Below are 18,654 nucleotides of genomic sequence, written 5' to 3' on the forward strand. Positions count from 1 at the left end.
TGTCTCTCGCATCATTGGCTTCTTAATCATGCTAAAGAGAGTAGCAACGTGGATGGCTGTACAGTGCACTAGAGGTGCACACCACCACAGATTTAGTTCAACTGTGTTCTATCCAGCTACAGTCTCTAACTCTAGATTTGTACATTTCTGTCAAGTGTTAGTTTTCCTATGGCTCCTATTGGCAATACAGGATGGATTGGGTAACTGTCGTCTATCTACAGTATGTTAAATATCCTAATAGTCAGTCAGTATCCCTGGTAGGGTCTGTATTATAGAGCTGTGTTGGTTACATGCTGTTGGTTTTCCGGCAGTGTGAGAGAGAGAGCAGGGGGAACATGAGTAATGCTTTTGATAAGAGGTTCATAAGTGGAGAGTGGGAACATTGTACTCTAATGCTTGTCAAACGCAATCATGCCTGGCGTCTAGCAGGTTCTAGAACAGTGTGATAATATTCACTTCACCTCTGAGAGTTTAAAATAGGAAAGTAGGAACACCCCCTCTGGAACACTCAGCTATGGATAGGTCCCAGTGATGAGGAACTAGGGTGATTTTATATGACTATTATTCAATGAGACTATAGAGATGTGTTTGTTTATGTAAATTATTGCCTTTTATTTCCTAATTACAGGAAAAAAGAGGTGTTGATATTATACTAATAGTAGGATATCGTAGTCAGGCAGTTAACAAATCCCAAAGGAAGATATTATTTTAATATGCGTTGCAATATCCAATAAATGTTGTCCTTGTCTTTCAGAATTAATCCTTGTCTGTGTCCATGGTTTCTGACACACTTAAACATCTCAAACTTCTAAAGTTTCACATTTCTCAGCCTCAAAATCATTTTAAGAGAGGTATTTCTCTTCTGTCTCCATTAAGGGCCTGCCAGCATAAGACCAATGAAAAACCTCACCGCCATTGCTGGGCGGGACATGTACATTCACTGCCGCGTCATTGGCTACCCGTACTACTCCATCAAGTGGCACAAGGACGCCAACCTGCTCCCCTATAACCACCGGCAGCGGGCGTTTGAGAACAATGGCACGCTAAAGCTGTATGATGTACAGAAGGATGTGGATGAGGGAGAGTACACGTGTAGCGTGCTGGTCTCACCTTCTCTTTCCACCAGCCAAAGTGTGCACGTCAGTGTGAAAGGTACAGTATGCACTCAAACCTTTAACCTACTCAGTTAAAGATAATTTATAAGCCAGGGGTTGTCAACCTGTAGAGCTAGATGCTACATTCATAACCAAGTGGCACGGTGGTAATTACCAGTTGTGAGGTCTTAAATTCAGGCAATGGCATTTGGAATTTGATACCAGCAACACTCCGGTTGCCAGCTTACGTCCAGAGTTTTCCTACCAGACCTGGGATTCGAACTGGCAACTCTCCGGTTGCTGACTCGACACTCTAACAGCTAGGCTATCACCCACCCCGCCAACACACATGATTCTACTACAGTCGTGGTCAAAAGTTTTGAGAATGACACAAGTATTGGTCTTCACAAAGTTTGCTGCTTCAGTGTTTTTAGATATTTTTGTCAGATGTTACTATGGTATACTGAAGTATAATTACAAGCGTTCCATAAGTGTCAAAGGCTTCTATTGACAATTACATTAAGTTTATGCAAAGAATCAATATTTGCAGTGTTGACGCTTCTTTTTCAAGACCTCTGCAATCCGCCCTGGCATGCTGTCAATTAACTTTGGGCCACATCCTGACCGATGGCAGCCCATTCTTGCATAATCAATGCTTGGAGTTTGTCAGAATTTGTGGGTTTTTGTTTGTCCACCCGCCTCTTGAGGATTGACCACAAATTCAATGGGATTAAGGTCTGGGGAGTTTCTTGGCCATGGACCCAACATTTTGATGTTTTGTTCCCCGAGCCACTTAGTTATCACGTTTGCCTTATGGCAAGGTGCTCCATCATGCTGGAAAAGGCATTGTTTGTCACCAAACTGTTCTTGGATGGTTGGGAGAAGTTGCTCTTGGAGGATGTGTTAGTACCATTCTTTAATCATGGCTGTGTTCTTAGGCAAAATTGTGAGTGAGCCCACTACCTTGGCTGAGAAGCAACCCCACACATGAATGGTCTCAGGATGCTTTACTGTTGGCATGACACAGGACTGATGGTAGCGCTCACCTTGTCTTCTTCGGACAAGCTTTTTTCCGGATGCCCCAAACAATCGGAAAGGGGATTCATCAGAGAAAATGACTTTACCCCAGTCCTCAGCAGTCCTTACCCTGTACCTTTTGCAGAATATCAGTCTGTCCCTGATGTTTTTCCTGGAGAGAAGTGGCTTCCTCGCTGCCCTTCTTGACACCAGGCCATCCTCCAAAAGTCTTCGCCTCACTGTGTGTGCAGATGCACTCACACCTGCCTGCTGCCATTCCTGAGCAAGCTCTGCACTGGTGGTGCCCCGATCCCGCAGCTGAATCAACTTTAGGAGACGGTCCTGGCGCTTGCTGGACTTTTTGGCCACCGTGAAGCCTTCTTCACAACAATTGAACCTCTCTCCTTGAAGTTCTTGATGATCCGATAAATGGTTGAGTTAGGTGCAATCTTACTAGCAGCAATATCCTTGCCTGTGAAGCCCTTTTTGTGCAAAGCAATGATGACGGCACGTGTTTCCTTGCAGGTAACCATGGTTAACAGAGGAAGAACAATGATTTCAAGCACCACCCTCCTTTTAAAGCTTCCAGTCTGTTATTCTAACTCAATCAGCATGACAGAGTGATCTCCAGCCTTGTCCTCGTCAACACTCTCACCTGTGTTAACGAGAGAATCACTGACATGATGTCAGCTGGTCCTTTTGTGGCAGGGCTGAAATGCAGTGGATATGTTTTTTTGGGATTAAGTTAATTTTCATGGCAAAGAGGGACTTTGCAATTAATTGCAATTCATCTGATCACTCTTCATAACATTCTGGAGTATATACAAATTGCCATCATAACTGAGGCAGCAGACTTTGTGAAAATTAATATTTGTGTAATTCTCAAAACTTTTGACCACAACTGTACTCATTAGCTGCGCATCAGGAACTTGATTTGCTGAATCAAGTGTGTTACAGCCTCTGGTATAGGCACTTAACAGATATATGCCATAATCAGTAAAAGGTATGGCTCCTATAATCAAATCAAATTGTATTTGTCACATGCTTCGTAAACAACCGGTGTAGACTATCAGTGAAATGCTTACTTACGTGCCCTTCCCAACAATGCAGAGAGACCAATCTAAAAATAATAGAAAAATAAATAAATACACAATGAGTAATGATAACTTGGCTATATAGACGGTGAAAAAGAGCGCCACCATGTGGTGGTCTCTGATAGAGGTGCAGGTTTAGATATAGATGCAACTGCCCCAGCGTCCCGGTAAGAGGACGGAAAATGACCGGTAGGAGACAGGGATACAATTTCCACTTTATTGCCACATTCAAGACAGGCACACACACACACACACACACACACACACACACACACAGCAAATAGGAAGTGGACTAGTTGTAGTGATAGTGGTTTGTAGGTCAGTGACACACAACACCAGCGTGTGTTGGGAGAGTCCAGGGCTGCAGGAGAAATGGTCAATGAGTTGTGTCCCAGCTGTTGATGTGCAGGGCAGAGGTTTATGCTCCTCACTGCCACTGCTTGCTGAAGACTTAACCTGGACTGGACTGTGTTTTTATACTTGTCCTGGTCCCACCTGCCTAGTGGACAGATGCCCTGAGGAGATAATATATGATATGCCATTTAGCAGACGCTTTTATCCAAAGCGACTTACAGTCATGCGTGCATACATTATTTTTTTGTGTATGGGTGGTCCCGGGGATCGAACCCACTACCCTGGCGTTACAAGCGCCGTGCTCTACCAGCTGAGCTACAGAGGACCACTATGCAGGTGGGCAGGGTCAAAGGTGGTGATGGGCAGTCAAATGTCCTAATCAGAGGTCACTGGTTGTGGCATGTAACTGGAGCGCTCCAGAGGTGCAAACAGAGTAGCCTGTAAACAATGGGAACCCATCCCCCGCCTCTGCTCTCTGCAGGGTCAGGGAGTCGGGCAGAGTTAGGTAGGCTACTTGTTTCAAGAGTTAGAGGGCTATGAGTTAGTTCATGAGAGGGACTGTGTCACGTGATATGCATACATGTTTATTTATATTGAATAAACACCACGACAAAACAACAAATGAAATGAATACGTGAAGTCCAAGGTAGCACACAAACAACATACCTTACACGGAACAAGATCCCACAACCCACTAGTGCCAATAGGCAATAGATCTACACATTCTAGATCTAAACATAGAAAATCAACATAGCAAAACACAACACAGAAAATACACACCCTGACTCAACAAATACGAGTCCCCTGAGTCAGGGCGTGACAGTACCCCCCCCCCCCCAAAGGTGCGGACTCCGACCGCGCCACATAAACATAACAGGGTAGGGGCCGGGTGGGCATTCCGCCTCAGAGGCGGATCCGGCTCCGGGCGTGACCACCACTTACTCTCCACCTCCCTGTTGCGCCCCTGGTCTGGTCTGGACCTCGGCGCGCTGCTTCCCCTCTCCTTCCTCCCACGACGTACCAAGCCCTGTCTGGACCCTGGTGTGGGAGACCCCGAACCTGGAGAGGGGCTGACGTCTGGGTCTGGACTGGAACCGCTGACTGGAGCTGGACCCGACGACGGTGGATCGAACTGCTCTGGCTCCGGAGTGGAGCCGCTGACAGGAGCTGGATCAGGCACCGGTGGAGCGGACTACTCTGGCTCCGGAGTGGAGCCGCTGACCGGAGCTGGACTGGACCCCGGTGGAGCGGATTGCTCTGGCTCCGGAGTGGAGCAGCTGACCGGAGCTGAACTGGGCACCGGTGGAGCGGATTGCTCTGGCTCCGGAGTGGAGCAGCTAACCGGAGCTGGATCAGGCACCGGTGGAGCGGACTGCACTAGCTCCGGAGTGGAGCAGCTGACCGGTGCCGGACCAGGCACCGGTGGAACAGGCACGGGCCGTGCCGGACTGGACACACGCACCACTGGCTTGGTGTGGGGAGCAGGAACAGGCCGGACCGGGCTGACGACGCGCACCACTGGCTTGGTGCGAGGGGCAGGAACAGGCCGGGCCGGGCTGGCGACGCGCACCACTGGCTTGGTGCGAGTGGCAGGAACAGGCCGGGCTGGCGACGCGCACCACTGGCTTGGTGCGAGGGGGCAGGAACAGGCCGGGCCGGGCTGGCGACGCGCACCACTGGTTTGGTGCGAGGGGCAGGAACAGGCCGGGCCGGGCTGGCGACGCGCACCACTGGTTTGGTGCGAGGGGCAGGAACAGGCCGGACCGGGCTGGCGACGCGCACCACTGGCTTGGTGCGAGGGGCAGGAACAGGCCGGACCAGGCTGGCGACGCGCACCACTGGCTTGATGCGAGGAGCAGGAACGGGCTGGGAACACACACCACTGGCTTAGTGCGGGGAGCAGTAACGGGTCGGGCCGTACTGGGAACATGCACCACTGGCTTAGTGCGGGGAGCAGGAACGGGCCGGACCGGACTGGCGACACGCACCACTTGCTTGGTGCGAGGAGCGGGACTGGGTTCCTTTATAAACCCCCGCTCCTTCTGCTGCCTAACCAGCTCCTCTCGCCGTGCCTCTACACTTTCCTTCTCCCTTATAGCCTCCTGTAGCGCCTCCCTCTGACCTAATAACTCCTGCTCCCACTGAACCAAAACATTTTCTTGGGGCTGCTTCTCGGGCCTCCTCCTCGGCCGGCTTCTGTGTTGCCGTCGTTCCTCTCCTGCCTGGGCATTTACCTTCGCCCATGGCCCTTTCCCCGCGAATATCTCCTCCCATGACCACCATTTGCCCACCTGTGACATCGCTACTCGCTCTTCCTGGGCACGCTTCTTGGTCCTCGTTTGGTGGGTTCTTCTGTCACGATCGTTTACAGACGGGACGGACCAAGGCCCAGCGTGATATGCATACATGTTTATTTATATTGAATAAACACCACGACAAAACAACAAATGAAACGAATACGTGAAGTCCAAGGTAGCATACAAACAACATACCTTACACGGAACAAGATCCCACAACCCACTAGTGCCAATAGGCTGCCTAAGTATGGTCCCCAATCAGAGACAACGAGCTACAGCCACCCTGGCCAACATAGATCTACACATTCTAGATCTAAACATAGAAAATCAACATAGCAAAACACAACACAGAAAATACACACCCTGACTCAACAAATACGAGTCCCCTGAGTCAGGGCGTGACAGACTGTATTGGTATTCTACCTACGGGGTACCAGTACTGTGTCAGTGTGCAAGGGTACAAGGTAATTGCGGTAGATATGTATGTATCAAAATCAAATGTTATTGGTCACATTTACATATTTAGCAGATATTATTGTGGGTGTAGGGAAATGCTTGTGTTTCTAGCTCCAGCACTGCAGTAGTATCTAACAATTCACAACACATCTCAAAGGAAAATAATGGAATTAAGAAATATATAAATATTAGGACGAGCAATATTGGAATGGCATTGACTAGAATACAGTAGAATTCTGTATTCGGAAAGTATTCAGACCCCTTTACTTTTTCCACATTTTGTTAGGTTACAGCCTTATTCTAAAATTGATGAAATAGTTTTTTCCCCTCATCAATCTACACATTATACCACAGAATGACAAAGCAAAAACAAGTTTTTATAAATGTTTATAATTTATTTAAAATAAAAAACGAATCACATTTACATAAGTATTCAGACCCTTTACTCAGTACTTTGTTGAAGCACCTTTTTGCAGCGATTACAGCCTCGAGTCTTCTTGGGTATGACGCTACAAGCTTGCCACAACTGTATTTGGGGAGTTTTTCCCATTCTTCTCTGCAGATACTCTCAAGATCTGTCAGGTTGGATGGGGAGCGTTGCTGCACAGCTATTTTCAGGTCTCTCAAGAGATGTTAGATCGGGTTCAAGTCCGGGCTCTGGCTGGGCCACTCAAGGACTTTCAGAGACATGTCTTGAAGCCACTCCTGCGTTGTCTTGGCTGTGTGCTTAGGGTCATTGTCCTGTTGGAAGGTGAACCTTCGCCCCAGTCTGGAGCAGGTTTTCATCAAGGATCTGTACTTTGCTGCCTTCATCTTTGCCTCGATCCAAGCCAAATTTCTTCAGCCTCCTGAGGTTGAAGAGGTGCTGTTGCCTTTTCTTCACCACACTGTCTGTGTGGGTGGACCATTTCAGATTTTCAGTGATGTGTATGCCGAGGAACTTGAAGCTTTTCACCTTCTCCACTGCGGTCCAGTCTGCTGTCTCCTGAAGTCCACGATCAGCTCCTTCATTTTGTTGACTTTGAGGGAGAGGTTATTTTCCTGGCACCACTCCGCCAGGGCCCTCACCACCTCCCTGGAGGCTGTCTCGTCATTGTTGGTAATCAGGCCTACTACTGTTGTGTAGGGATAGGTAGGGATAAAGTGACTAGGCAACAGGATAAATAATATCAATCAAATTCAATCAAATGTATTTATAAAGCCCTTTTTAAATCAGCAGATGTCACAAAGTGCTATACATAAACCCAGCCTAAAACCCCAAACAGCAACCAATGCAGATGTAGAAGCATGGTGGCTAGGAAAAACTCCCTAGAAAGGCTGAAACCTAGAGAGGAACCAGGCTGTGAGGGGTGGCCAGTCCCCTTCTGGCTGTACCGGATGGAGATTATAACAGTACATGGCCATTAAGGCCAGATTTTTCTCCAAGATGTTCAAACATTCATAGATCACCAGCAGGGTCAAATAATAATCACAGTGTTTGTAGAGGTTGCAACAGGTCAGTACATCAGGAGTAAATGTCACTTGGCTTTTCATAGCCGGGCATTTAGAGATTGAAATAGCAGGTGCGGTAGAGAAAGCGAGTTGAAAACAGCAGGTCTGGGACAAGGTAGCACGTCCGGTGAACAGGTCAGGGTTCCATAGCCGCAGGCAGAAGAGTTGAAACTGGAGCAGCAGCACTACCAGGTGGACTGGGAACAGCAAGGAGTCATCAGGCCAGGTAGTCCTGAGGCATGGTCCTAGGGCTCAGGTCCTCTGGGAAGGGAGGGAGAGAGGGAGAGAGCGAGAATTAGAGGGAGCATACTTAAATTCTCACAGGACACCAGATAAGACAGGAGAATAACACCAGATATAACAGACTGACCCTAGCCCCCGGCACATAGAAAATTGCAGCATAGATACTGGAGGCTGAGACAGTAGCAGCAGCGTATGTGATGAGTCAAAAGAGTTAGTGTAAAAAGGGTCAATGCAGATAGTCCAGGTAGCTATTTGGTTAACTATTTAGCAGTCTTATGGCTTAGGGGTAGAAGCTGTACAGGGTCCTGTTTTTTTCCAGACTTGGTGCATCTGTACCGCTTGCCGTGCGGTAGCAGAGAGAACTGTCTACAGTGAGGGGAAAAAAGTATTTGATCCCCTGCTGATTTTGTACGTTTGCCCACTGACAAAGACATGATCAGTCTATAATTGTAATGGTAGGTTTATTTGAACAGTGAGAGACAGAATAACAACAACAAAATCCAGAAAAACGCATGTCAAAAATGATATAAATTGATTTGCATTTTAATGAGGGAAATAAGTATTTGACCCCTCTGCAAAACATGACTTAGTACTTGGTGGCAAAACCCTTGTTGGCAATCACAGATGTCAGACGTTTCTTGTAGTTGGCCACCAGGTTTGCACACATCTCAGGAGGGATTTTGTCCCACTCCTCTTTGCAGATCTTCTCCAAGTCATTAAGGTTTCGAGGCAACTCGAACCTTCAGCTCCCTCCACAGATGTTCTATGGGATTAAGGTCTGGAGAGTGGCTAGGCCACTCCAGGACCTTAATGTGCTTCTTCTTGAGCCACTCCTTTGTTGCCTTGGCTGTGTGTTTTGGGTCATTGTCATGCTGGAATACCCATCCATGACCCATTTTCAATGCCCTGGCTGAGGGAAGGAGGTTCTCACCCAAGATTTGATGGTACATGGCCCCGTCCATCGTCCCTTTGATGCGGTTAAGTTGTCCTGTCCCCTTAGCAGAAAAACACCCCCAAAGCATAATGTTTCCACCTCCATGTTTGACAGTGGGGATGGTGTTCTTGGGGTCATAGGCAGCATTCCTCCTCCTCCAAACACGGTGAGTTGAGTTGATGCCAAAGAGCTCGATTTTGGTCTCATCTGACCACAACACTTTCACCCAGTTCTCCTCTGAATCATTCAGATGTTCATTGGCAAACTTCAGACGGGCCTGTATATGTGCTTTCTTGAGCAGGGGGACCTTGCGGGCGCTGCAGGATTTCAGTCCTTCACAGCGTATTGTGTTACCAATTGTTTTCTTAGTGACTATGGTCCCAGCTGCCTTGAGATCATTGACAAGATTCTCCTGTGTAGTTCTGGGCTGATTCCTAACCGTTCTCATGATCATTGCAACTCCACAGGGTGAGATCTTGCATGGAGCCCCAGGCCGAGGGAGATTGACAGTTATTTTGTGTTTCTTCCGTTTGCACATAATCGCACCAACTGTTGTCACCTTCTCACCAAGCTGCTTGGTGATGGTCTTGTAGCCCATTCCAGCCTTGTGTAGGTCTACAATCTTATCCCTGACATCTTTGGAGAGCTCTTTGGTCTTGGCTATGGTGGAGAGTTTGGAATCTGATTGATTGATTGCTTCTGTGGACAGGTGTCTTTTATACAGGTAACAAGCTGAGATTAGGAGCACTCCCTTTAAGAGTGTGCTCCTAATCTCAGCTCGTTACCTGTATAAAAGACACCTGGGAGCCAGAAATCTTTCTGATTGAGAGGGGGTCAAATACTTATTTCCCTAATTTAAAATGCAAATCAATTTATAACATTTTTGACATGTGTTTTTCTGGATTTTTGTTTTGTTATTCTGTCTCTCCCTGTTCAAATAAACCTTCCATTCAAATTATAGACTGATAATTTTCTTTGTCAGTGGGCAAACGTACAAAATCAGCAGGGGATCATATACTTTTTTCCCTCACTGTATGTCTTGGGTGGCTGGAGTCTTTGACCATTTTTAGGGCCTTTCTCTGACACCGCCTGGTATAGAGGTCCTGGATGGCAGGGTGCTCGGCCCCAGTGATGTACTAGGCTATATGCATTACATTTAAGTCATTTAGCAGACGCTCTTATCCAGAGCGACTTACAAATTGGTGCATTCAACATTGGATAGCCAGTGGGACAACCACATCTTGATCACAGTAAGTACACTTCTTCAAACAAGCAGCTGTGAGCAAAGTCAGTGCAATCAGGGACAACTACATCTCGATCACAATAAGTACATTTCTTTAAACAAGTCAGTGCTAGCAGGTAAAATAAGTCAGGTGTTAGTTTAGACAAAAGACAGTGGTAGGAAAGGGGGGGCTAGAAGGATTACTATTATACTATTCCAGGTATTCCTTAAAGAGGTAGGTTTCAAGTGTCTCCGGAAGGTGGTCAGTGACTCCGCTGTCCTGGCGTCGTGGGGGAGCTTGTTCCACTATTGGGGTGCCAGAGCAGCGAATAGCTTTGACTGGGCTGAGCGGGAACTGTGCTTCCGTAGAGGTAGGGGGGCTAGCAGGCCAGAGGTGGATGAATGTAGTGCCCTCGTTTGGGTGTAGGGTCTGATCAGAGCCTGAAGGTATGGAGGTGCCGTTCCCCTCACAGCTCCGTAAGCAAGGACCATGGTTTTGTAGTAGATGCGAGCTTCAACTGGAAGCCAGTGGAGTGTGCGGAGGAGCGGGGTGACGTGAGAGAACTTGGGAAGGTTGAACACCAGACGGGCTGCAACATTCTGGATAAGTTGCAGGGGTTTAATGGCACAGGCAAGGAGCCCAGCCAACAGCGAGTTGCAGTAATCCAGACGGGAGATGACAAGTGCCTGGATTAGGACCTGTGCCACTTTCTGTGTAAGGTAGGGTCGTACTCTGCGAATGTTGTAGAGCATGAACCTGCAGGATCGGGTCACCGCTTTGATGTTAGCAGAGAACGACAGGGTGTTGTCCAGGGTCACGCCAAGGTTCTTTGCACTCTGGGAGGAGGACACAATGGAGTTGTCAACCGTGATGGCGAGATCATGGAGCGGGCAGTCCTTCCCCGGGAGGAAGAGCAGCTCCGTCTTGCCGAGGTTCAGCTTGAGGTGGTGATCCGTCATCCACACTGATATGTCTGCCAGACATGCAGAGATGCGATTCGCCACCTGGTTATCAGAAGGGGGAAAGGAGAAAATTAAATGTGTGTCGTCTGCGTAGCAATGATTAGGAGAGACCATGTGAGGATATGACAGAGCCAATTGACTTGGTGTATAGAGAGAATAGGAGAGTAAGTCAGCTGATCTGAACATTCACAGCCACTATGCCAGTCTGCCAGTACACTACAATACATAACCTCAGATGGCTCTCCCCACTGGGCACAGACGTCAATTAAACGTCTATTCCATGTTGGTTCAACATAATTTCATTTAAATTATGTGGAAACAACAATGATTAAACCAGTTTGTGCCCAGTTGGTCTAGTCTTTCCTCAATAATGGCGCTGCATAATTTGAAGTATCAGTACGAACGGACCAATCGGAATCCTCTCTCGGTGCCGCCGCCATGTTAACGTGTGTGCGAGGCGGGGGAAATAACGCTGGCTGCGGCCCTAAACAAAGCCTAGAACACCGACATTCCCAGTCTACCTAATTTGCCTCTCGGCTGCTTAGCATTCTGAGGCTGCGGAGAGGAAAGGAGAAGAGCGGGAATCCCCAGGAGCCCATTATGCTTACTTTGTTGTGAATTAAATAATTGTTGAAGTGCCGTTTATTCCAATGTTATTTTAAATTATTAATTTTTCAAAGCATCTGTTTCTCACAATGGCTATAGTATCCCCAGAGAGCGAGAGACAGAGGAAGAGAAAGAGAGAGAGAAAGAGGGAACGAGGGAGAGGTAGAGCACAGCCATGCCTTCTGCCTCGCCTCTCCGCAAGGGGAAATGTAATGAATTTCTCTCTCTCACCTGCATCTCCACGGTGTTAAGCCATGTTATTAATAAGGTGATAGACTAGATGCGAGGATGGTTGATCAGTGGTACGATACATACATAAATACCCTTGCCTTAACTCTACCGTCTCTTTCTCCCACAGTTCCCCCCACCATCCATCCCTTCGAGTTCCCTCGTTTCTCTATTGGCCAACGTGTGTTCATTCCATGTGTGGTGATGTCAGGTGACCAGCCTGTATTCATCACCTGGCAGAAGGATGGTCGGCCAATCCCGGCCAGTCTCGGCGTAACCATCGACAACATAGACTTCACCAGCTCCCTACGTATCTCCAACCTGTCTCTCCTGCACAACGGCAACTACACCTGCATTGCACGCAACCAGGCCGCCACCGTGGAACACCAGAGTCAGCTCATCGTCAGGGGTGAGGAGGGGGGAGGGAGAGGGGTGAGGAGGTGAGAGTGGAGAGGGGAGAGGATGTGGAGAGGGGTGAGAGGGGGGAGGGAGGGAAGTGGGGAGTGAAGGGGGAGAAGGTTTGACACTACTCAAATATATGAGTCTAGAAGGTATTTGCTAGTTTTCAAGTATTCTGCTAGAGTAAACTCTCTTCATATGTTCCACTACAGTTGGAGTGGATCCAAATCAACCTACCACTAGGCCTATGTTGGGTATAGCAAAAGAAAACCTATATGCTAAAACAAAATACAACCCTAATCCCAATAGCAGTGTTGCACATGCTGTTTTACAGTAATCTTAATATTTTAATGTTGTGATGTGATGCCACTTATTCCACTACAGGGCTAATATGCTAACCCACTCATTAGCATTGGCTCTTCTTGTTTTTCTCACAGTTGGTGTGAAAATATAGCATTTCTAATTTGTGCTATTTAAGCCACAAGGTATTACAAACTCAAACTACAACACCATAACAGTATAGCTAGTGTTAATCAATTACCTTTTGTCTGTTGCTCTCCCAACCAGTCCCTCCAAAGTTTGTGGTGCAGCCCAAGGACCAGGACGGCATCTATGGAAAAGCTGTGATCCTCAACTGCTCTGCAGAGGGATACCCCGTCCCTACCATAGTGTGGAAGCACTCCAAAGGTAAATATGACCAGAATATACAAGGATTGTGTTAAGTAGAGTGTAAATGTATTGACATAGAGTGAAACAGGGAGGTACTGCACAAACCTGTCCAAATAGAACACAGTTGTTCATTTTCCGTTGCACTACTGAACATGACCCAGGATTAATTAAAAGCTACTCTTCTCCCTTCTGACCACTATGATGATATGTTTACACACTGGGTTCATGATTGAGGATAAATACCCCTCTGTAACTGTGCATCTTCCATTTCTACTCCTCTGACTATCTTGCTGAATTGCATAAACACAACATTGTCCTACGGGAAGCTTTTTTATTAAAAAGCATCCGTTTAGGAGAGCCAACACAGCAAACACAGTGTCCACAGCCTTGAGGTTGAATGGTGAAAGCTCAGCGCTGAAACTTTAAACAAATATAAAGAGGAAGAAGGGAAGGCAACATCTTCTCACATTACCATAAAGGAGGAAATTGAAATGTACTGTAGATTTTGTTGACGTAAAACATCCATCCATTATGTAATCATTTTTCATCATTTGGTCATAAACTATGCAAGAGGTGTTTTTAATACATCTTACATCTCCTCCTCCTCTCTCTACCTCCATCCACCTCTCCCTCTCTCCCTATCTCCCTCCCTCCCTAGGTGCGGGGGTTCCCCAGTTCCAGCCTATAGCCTTGAACTCGGGCTTCCGTATCCAGGTGCTGGTCAACGGCTCTCTGCTCATCAAACATGTACTGGAGGAGGACAGCGGCTACTACCTGTGTAAGGTCAGCAACGACGTGGGAGCTGACGTCAGCAAGTCCATGTACCTCAACGTCAAAAGTAAGTCACTGAAGACCCCTATCTGTCATGTCTGTATACATGGACCTCAGTGTCAAATGGAAGACCCCCCCATCCTGAAATGTATGTGTTCTCCGATGTAAAAATAAATAAATAATAATAATACAAAGCTTAGTGTCAAAAGTACCTTAAGGGAGACCCATGGGGAAGCAGTAGGCTACATGTTGGCTCTCACTAGAGACATTATTGAAAGCCATTTTGTGGACTCTTCCGAGCATCCATTTCTGTTTGATGTTAAGTCATGTTAGTGGTCTATGCTGGAGTGAGTGTCCCTGTGTGGGAATGTAGTGCTAGGGATGTCAAAGAGCCACATTGTTTTAGCCCTGTATTTACAATGGGGTGGTCCAGTATAGTGCTGGGTAGTGTTTGTGGCGTTAAATGGCTAAAGGTTAAGTGAGTGGAGTCACTGTGCTCTGTGACAGAGAGGCCACCAGTGTGGTGCCGCCACCACCACCACCACTATCATGGCCCTGTATCTTTCTGCCTGAACACATCCCACAATAGCAGCCATGCAGCGTCGCCAGTCTCCGTCGCTCTCTCTTTCTCTTTGCGAAACAGGCGTTTATCCGCTGAGTGGCCATGGACTTAGCTCCCCTCCATTAGGCTCTGAACTCTATATGCAGGCAGAGGCTGCCATGTGGAAAAGAGGGCTGAGGGGGAGGGGAGTGGAGAGATGGACTACCTGTCTGTCACCCTCCCTTGTCTTCCCCTTCTCTCTCTCTCCCCTCCTCTCCCTAGGCTGCTCTTCTGTATGTCTGTCTTCCTCTCCTCCTCTTCCTCCTATTCTGCTTCCTATTTCCCTCTGTCTTCCCTTTCAGTCTTTCTACCTCTGTCTTCTTTGTGTGTGTGTAATATTTAACTGTATTTAAATTCTGATACAATATAATTTCCCCTGCCCTGTCTGCCTGTCTCCTACCTCTTTCCCTCCTCCCTCCATCTCCCATCATTGTGTGTCTCCCAGTCTAACCACTGGGATTTGATTGGGAGTGACATGATGTGATGTTGTGCCCATCACCCACCTCTAGAGCCAGTTCCATCCACCCAAGTAAAATTCAATTCCATTTATTTGATTTTTTTCAGCACCTTCATCCCCTTCCCAATATTACATAATCTCCCCGAAAAATGTGGGCCATTATTTCTTATGAATAATATAATATAGTAACAAAAGCTAAATTGGATGCATTATACTATATTCTTGTCCAGCAAGTGAAATTAAAGCAGTGTTATTGGATAATGAAACAAATCAAATGCGAGATCTCTCCAAGCTCTCCTTACTTATTTCAATCCCCTGCTCCCACAGGCATACATTTATATATTTTTTTTTACATTTTAGTCATTTAGCAGACGCTCTTATCCAGAGCGACTTACAGTTAGTGAATACATCTTTTTTTTTTATACTGGCCCCCCGTGGGAATCGAACCCACAACCCTGGCGTTGCAAACGCCATGCTCTATCAACTGAGCTACATCCCTGCCGGCCATTCCCTCCCCTACCCTGGACGACGCTGGGCCAATTGTGCGCCGCCCATGAGTCTCCCGGTCGCGGCCGGCGGCAACAGAGCCTGGATTCGAACCAGGATCTCTAGTGGCACAGTTAGCACTGCGATGCAGTGCCTTAGACCACTGCGCCACTCAGGAGTATACCATATTTAATTAAGTCTATTGATGCACCCGTGCGTCAATCCAAGTAACATAATAAAAAAATCCCATTAAAATCCGTCAATTTAAGCTAGAGATATCAGTTTTGCATGGGCTGCGTCTCAATCCACCGCATCCGCCTATGTTGGCCTTCTGCATATGCAGTGAAAGGTGACAGAGCTACAGCGGTGTTTGTCAGAGCATGTGACATCCCGAAAATCAGTCTTCTCACGAAAACATCTGGAGCATCCAAACGGTTTGGCCTATAAACTATGAAGGTAACCCATACAAAAAAATGGAAGTATGAGTTTTATGGCAACAAAAATAAGGGGTAAGTTTATGTCCAAAAAAACACAAACATATCCTGAGCTTTCTTATATCTCCAAGATATAGGACAGACACTTCAAAACCATATTCCTTATGATGTATTTTTTGTCTATCTTTTTTGCCATTTATGAATGTGTTATTCAATGCGTTTCTATGGGCTATAGTAGTAAAGGCCAAATTCAACATTTATCAAATAATACAAAAAAAGATACATAAAGGGGTCCTAAAATTCAAATCAAATATCTAAATGATCCATGGTATGGGTTGGGTTAAATGCGGAAGACACATTTCAGTTGAATGCATTTAGTTGTACAACTGACTAGGTATCCCCTTTCCTTCCTTTCCCCCCTTTTAGAGGTTAAAGTCTTTGATTATACTATAAATTGTCGCTGTAGATTTTTCCAAGAGGAACACTGCCCTCTTCAGGTGAAAAAAGGAAACTGTAGAAAAAGTGATGCCAGGCTATTGTTTTCATCTTTCATGTTGAAGGAGTTTTTTTTTTTTTTTTAATTTATTTAACCTTTATTTAACTAGGCAAGTCAGTTAAGAACAACTGACGGCCTATTTACAATGACGGCCTACACCGGCCAAACCTGGACGACGCTGGGCCAATTGTGTGCCGCCAAATGGGACTCCCAATCACGGCCGGTTGTGATACAGCCTGGAATCGAACCAGTTCCCATTTGATGTTGATGTTGAATAGACTATGTAAACTGCACTGATTTGTAATATGAAAGAGGAACTGTTGATTCTCCTTAATCAACATAAACATTTTGAGCCAAAGTTTCTGGGTAAATCTGGTTCTTAGTATGTCTTGAGAGGTGTGTGTTGTTTATGTGTGCATGTATGTGTGTGTGTGTGATCTCCTGCTGCATCCCTATGGCTGGGCTGGGTGCTCATTTGATTCCAGTCACACAGTGGTCTAGTCACAGGGATCTTATATACTTGTAGCTGTTATCTGTCCCTGCAGAGTCTGTCTGTCTGTCTGCCACAGCCAAATACTGCTCCCTCATGACTAGCTCTCTCTCTCTCTCTGTCTGTCTGTCTGTCTGACTCAATCGCTCATGTAATACTCTCACACAATTCCTCAAAAACACACACAGTACATGTACCAGGACACGTACACTTACAAACACACACACTCATATGGATAAACACAATTATACACTACACCGGTGGAGGCTGTTGAGGGGAGAACGGCTCATAATAATGGCTGGAACAGAGTAAATGGAATGGCATCAAACACACGGAAACCATGTGTTTTATGTATTTGACACCATTCCACCTATTCTGCTCCAGTTATTACCACAAGCCTGTTCTCCCCAATTAAGGTGCCACCAACCTCCTGTGCACTACACACTTAAAGCCTTACGTCTAGACACACACAGCAGAGTACCCACAGCAGTGGTAGATTTTTGTCCACACGCACACGCGCGCACACAGAGAGATGTCCCTCTGCAGTGTGTGCGTGCATGTTTGTGTCTGAGCCTGTGTGTTCTCCCTCAGGTTGAGCTGATCTCCCGGAGTGTCAGGTTCAGGTTGTTGTTTTGATCGTTGTGCGGTCGGATCGGTGCGGTCGGGTGTTGGTTGTGTCTGGCCCTCCTGCTCTCTGGAACCTGAGCCTCCCTGGAGCTCTGCTCCTCTGGTCTCCTGTGGATCAGTGTGTTTGTGCCAGACGAGACCCTCATTAACCCACAGAGCCTGTCCTCTGCTGAGCAGGTGTAGTATTACATACTGTACCCGCCCCAGACTGTGTCCTCCTCTCCATACATGTAGGCACTAAGCATGCTGCAGACTAGCATGTGTAGTATTACAGACTTTACCCACACCAAACTGTGTCCTCCTCTCCTCGCCATAGACTGCTGGAGCAGTACAGGCTGTGCTGTACTGGTGTGTGTTGTTTATCCAGGCCATATGACACCACTGCTGCTGGAGAAGCTGCTGCCACTTAAGAGGCTTAAGAGACAATTAGAGCAACACTGGAAGTGACTGGCTGTAAAGTGGTCAGGTGATATACAGTACTGGATGAGTTCTTGGCTGGGTGATCGCTCATACAAGTTTACCTGGCTGTGTTACTGGAAAATACACACATATAGGCATACACATGCACACGCGCGCACACATAGACACTTATACACACACAGGCCATTACTGAAGAATCATGGCCCTCACAGGCTGCTACTGTAATTCAGTGGTTTAGACCGATTCCATTTGACCAGGCTATTGTGGCGGACGCATGGGGAAATGAATTGCAGCTATTGTGATGTCATAGTGAGACGCTTTTATTGTTATTAGTGTCTGTGCATCGGCTAATGCCTAACCATAATATACCATGCATCAACGTATTTGAACGCTGTCATAGACACCCACAGCCAGCAGAAATAGCTTATGTTGCACTAGCAGTATTTTCACAGCTTTATGTGTGTGCATGTGTACGTGCGTGCGTGGATGTGTACACTCACAGTATTCATAGTTTATTCATCCTAGGTTCAGAATATTTGGCATATTGCCTAGACACGTTAACACTTAATTCTACCTTACTTAAAACTATCCATGTCCTTATTTATATTTTGTGCAGCTGAGGGCACCAACAACATTTGAACCCATTCCCCTGTCTAAATGACTACAGTCTCTACTGTATAATGTACGTACCTCCACTGATGCAATTGACTGGATACATCACTAATCCAGAGAAGGTTGGTTTTATCGGAGTGGGTCAACAGCCACTTAATGTTTATCAGTGCCAATTAGGATCAATTAAGAGCAT

At 46.7% G+C, this 18,654-nt stretch overlaps 1 protein-coding gene across 4 annotated transcripts in view; it reads left to right on the forward strand.

The window, feature by feature from the left end:
• Positions 1 to 18,654, forward strand: part of LOC121573597 (Down syndrome cell adhesion molecule homolog) — a 169,565-nt gene that overhangs the window by 97,299 nt on the left and 53,612 nt on the right. For all 4 annotated transcript variants that reach the window (XM_041885695.2, XM_041885698.2, XM_041885696.2 and 1 more), the window contains 4 exons: positions 877 to 1,152; positions 12,130 to 12,408; positions 12,966 to 13,085; positions 13,726 to 13,905. In XM_041885695.2, coding sequence (XP_041741629.1) covers positions 877 to 1,152; positions 12,130 to 12,408; positions 12,966 to 13,085; positions 13,726 to 13,905 — 855 coding nt within the window. The remainder of the gene's footprint in view (positions 1 to 876; positions 1,153 to 12,129; positions 12,409 to 12,965; positions 13,086 to 13,725; positions 13,906 to 18,654) is intronic.

The sequence above is a fragment of the Coregonus clupeaformis genome, chromosome 9, assembly GCF_020615455.1.
Source record: "Coregonus clupeaformis isolate EN_2021a chromosome 9, ASM2061545v1, whole genome shotgun sequence".
Classification (NCBI taxonomy): Eukaryota; Metazoa; Chordata; class Actinopteri; order Salmoniformes; family Salmonidae; genus Coregonus; species Coregonus clupeaformis.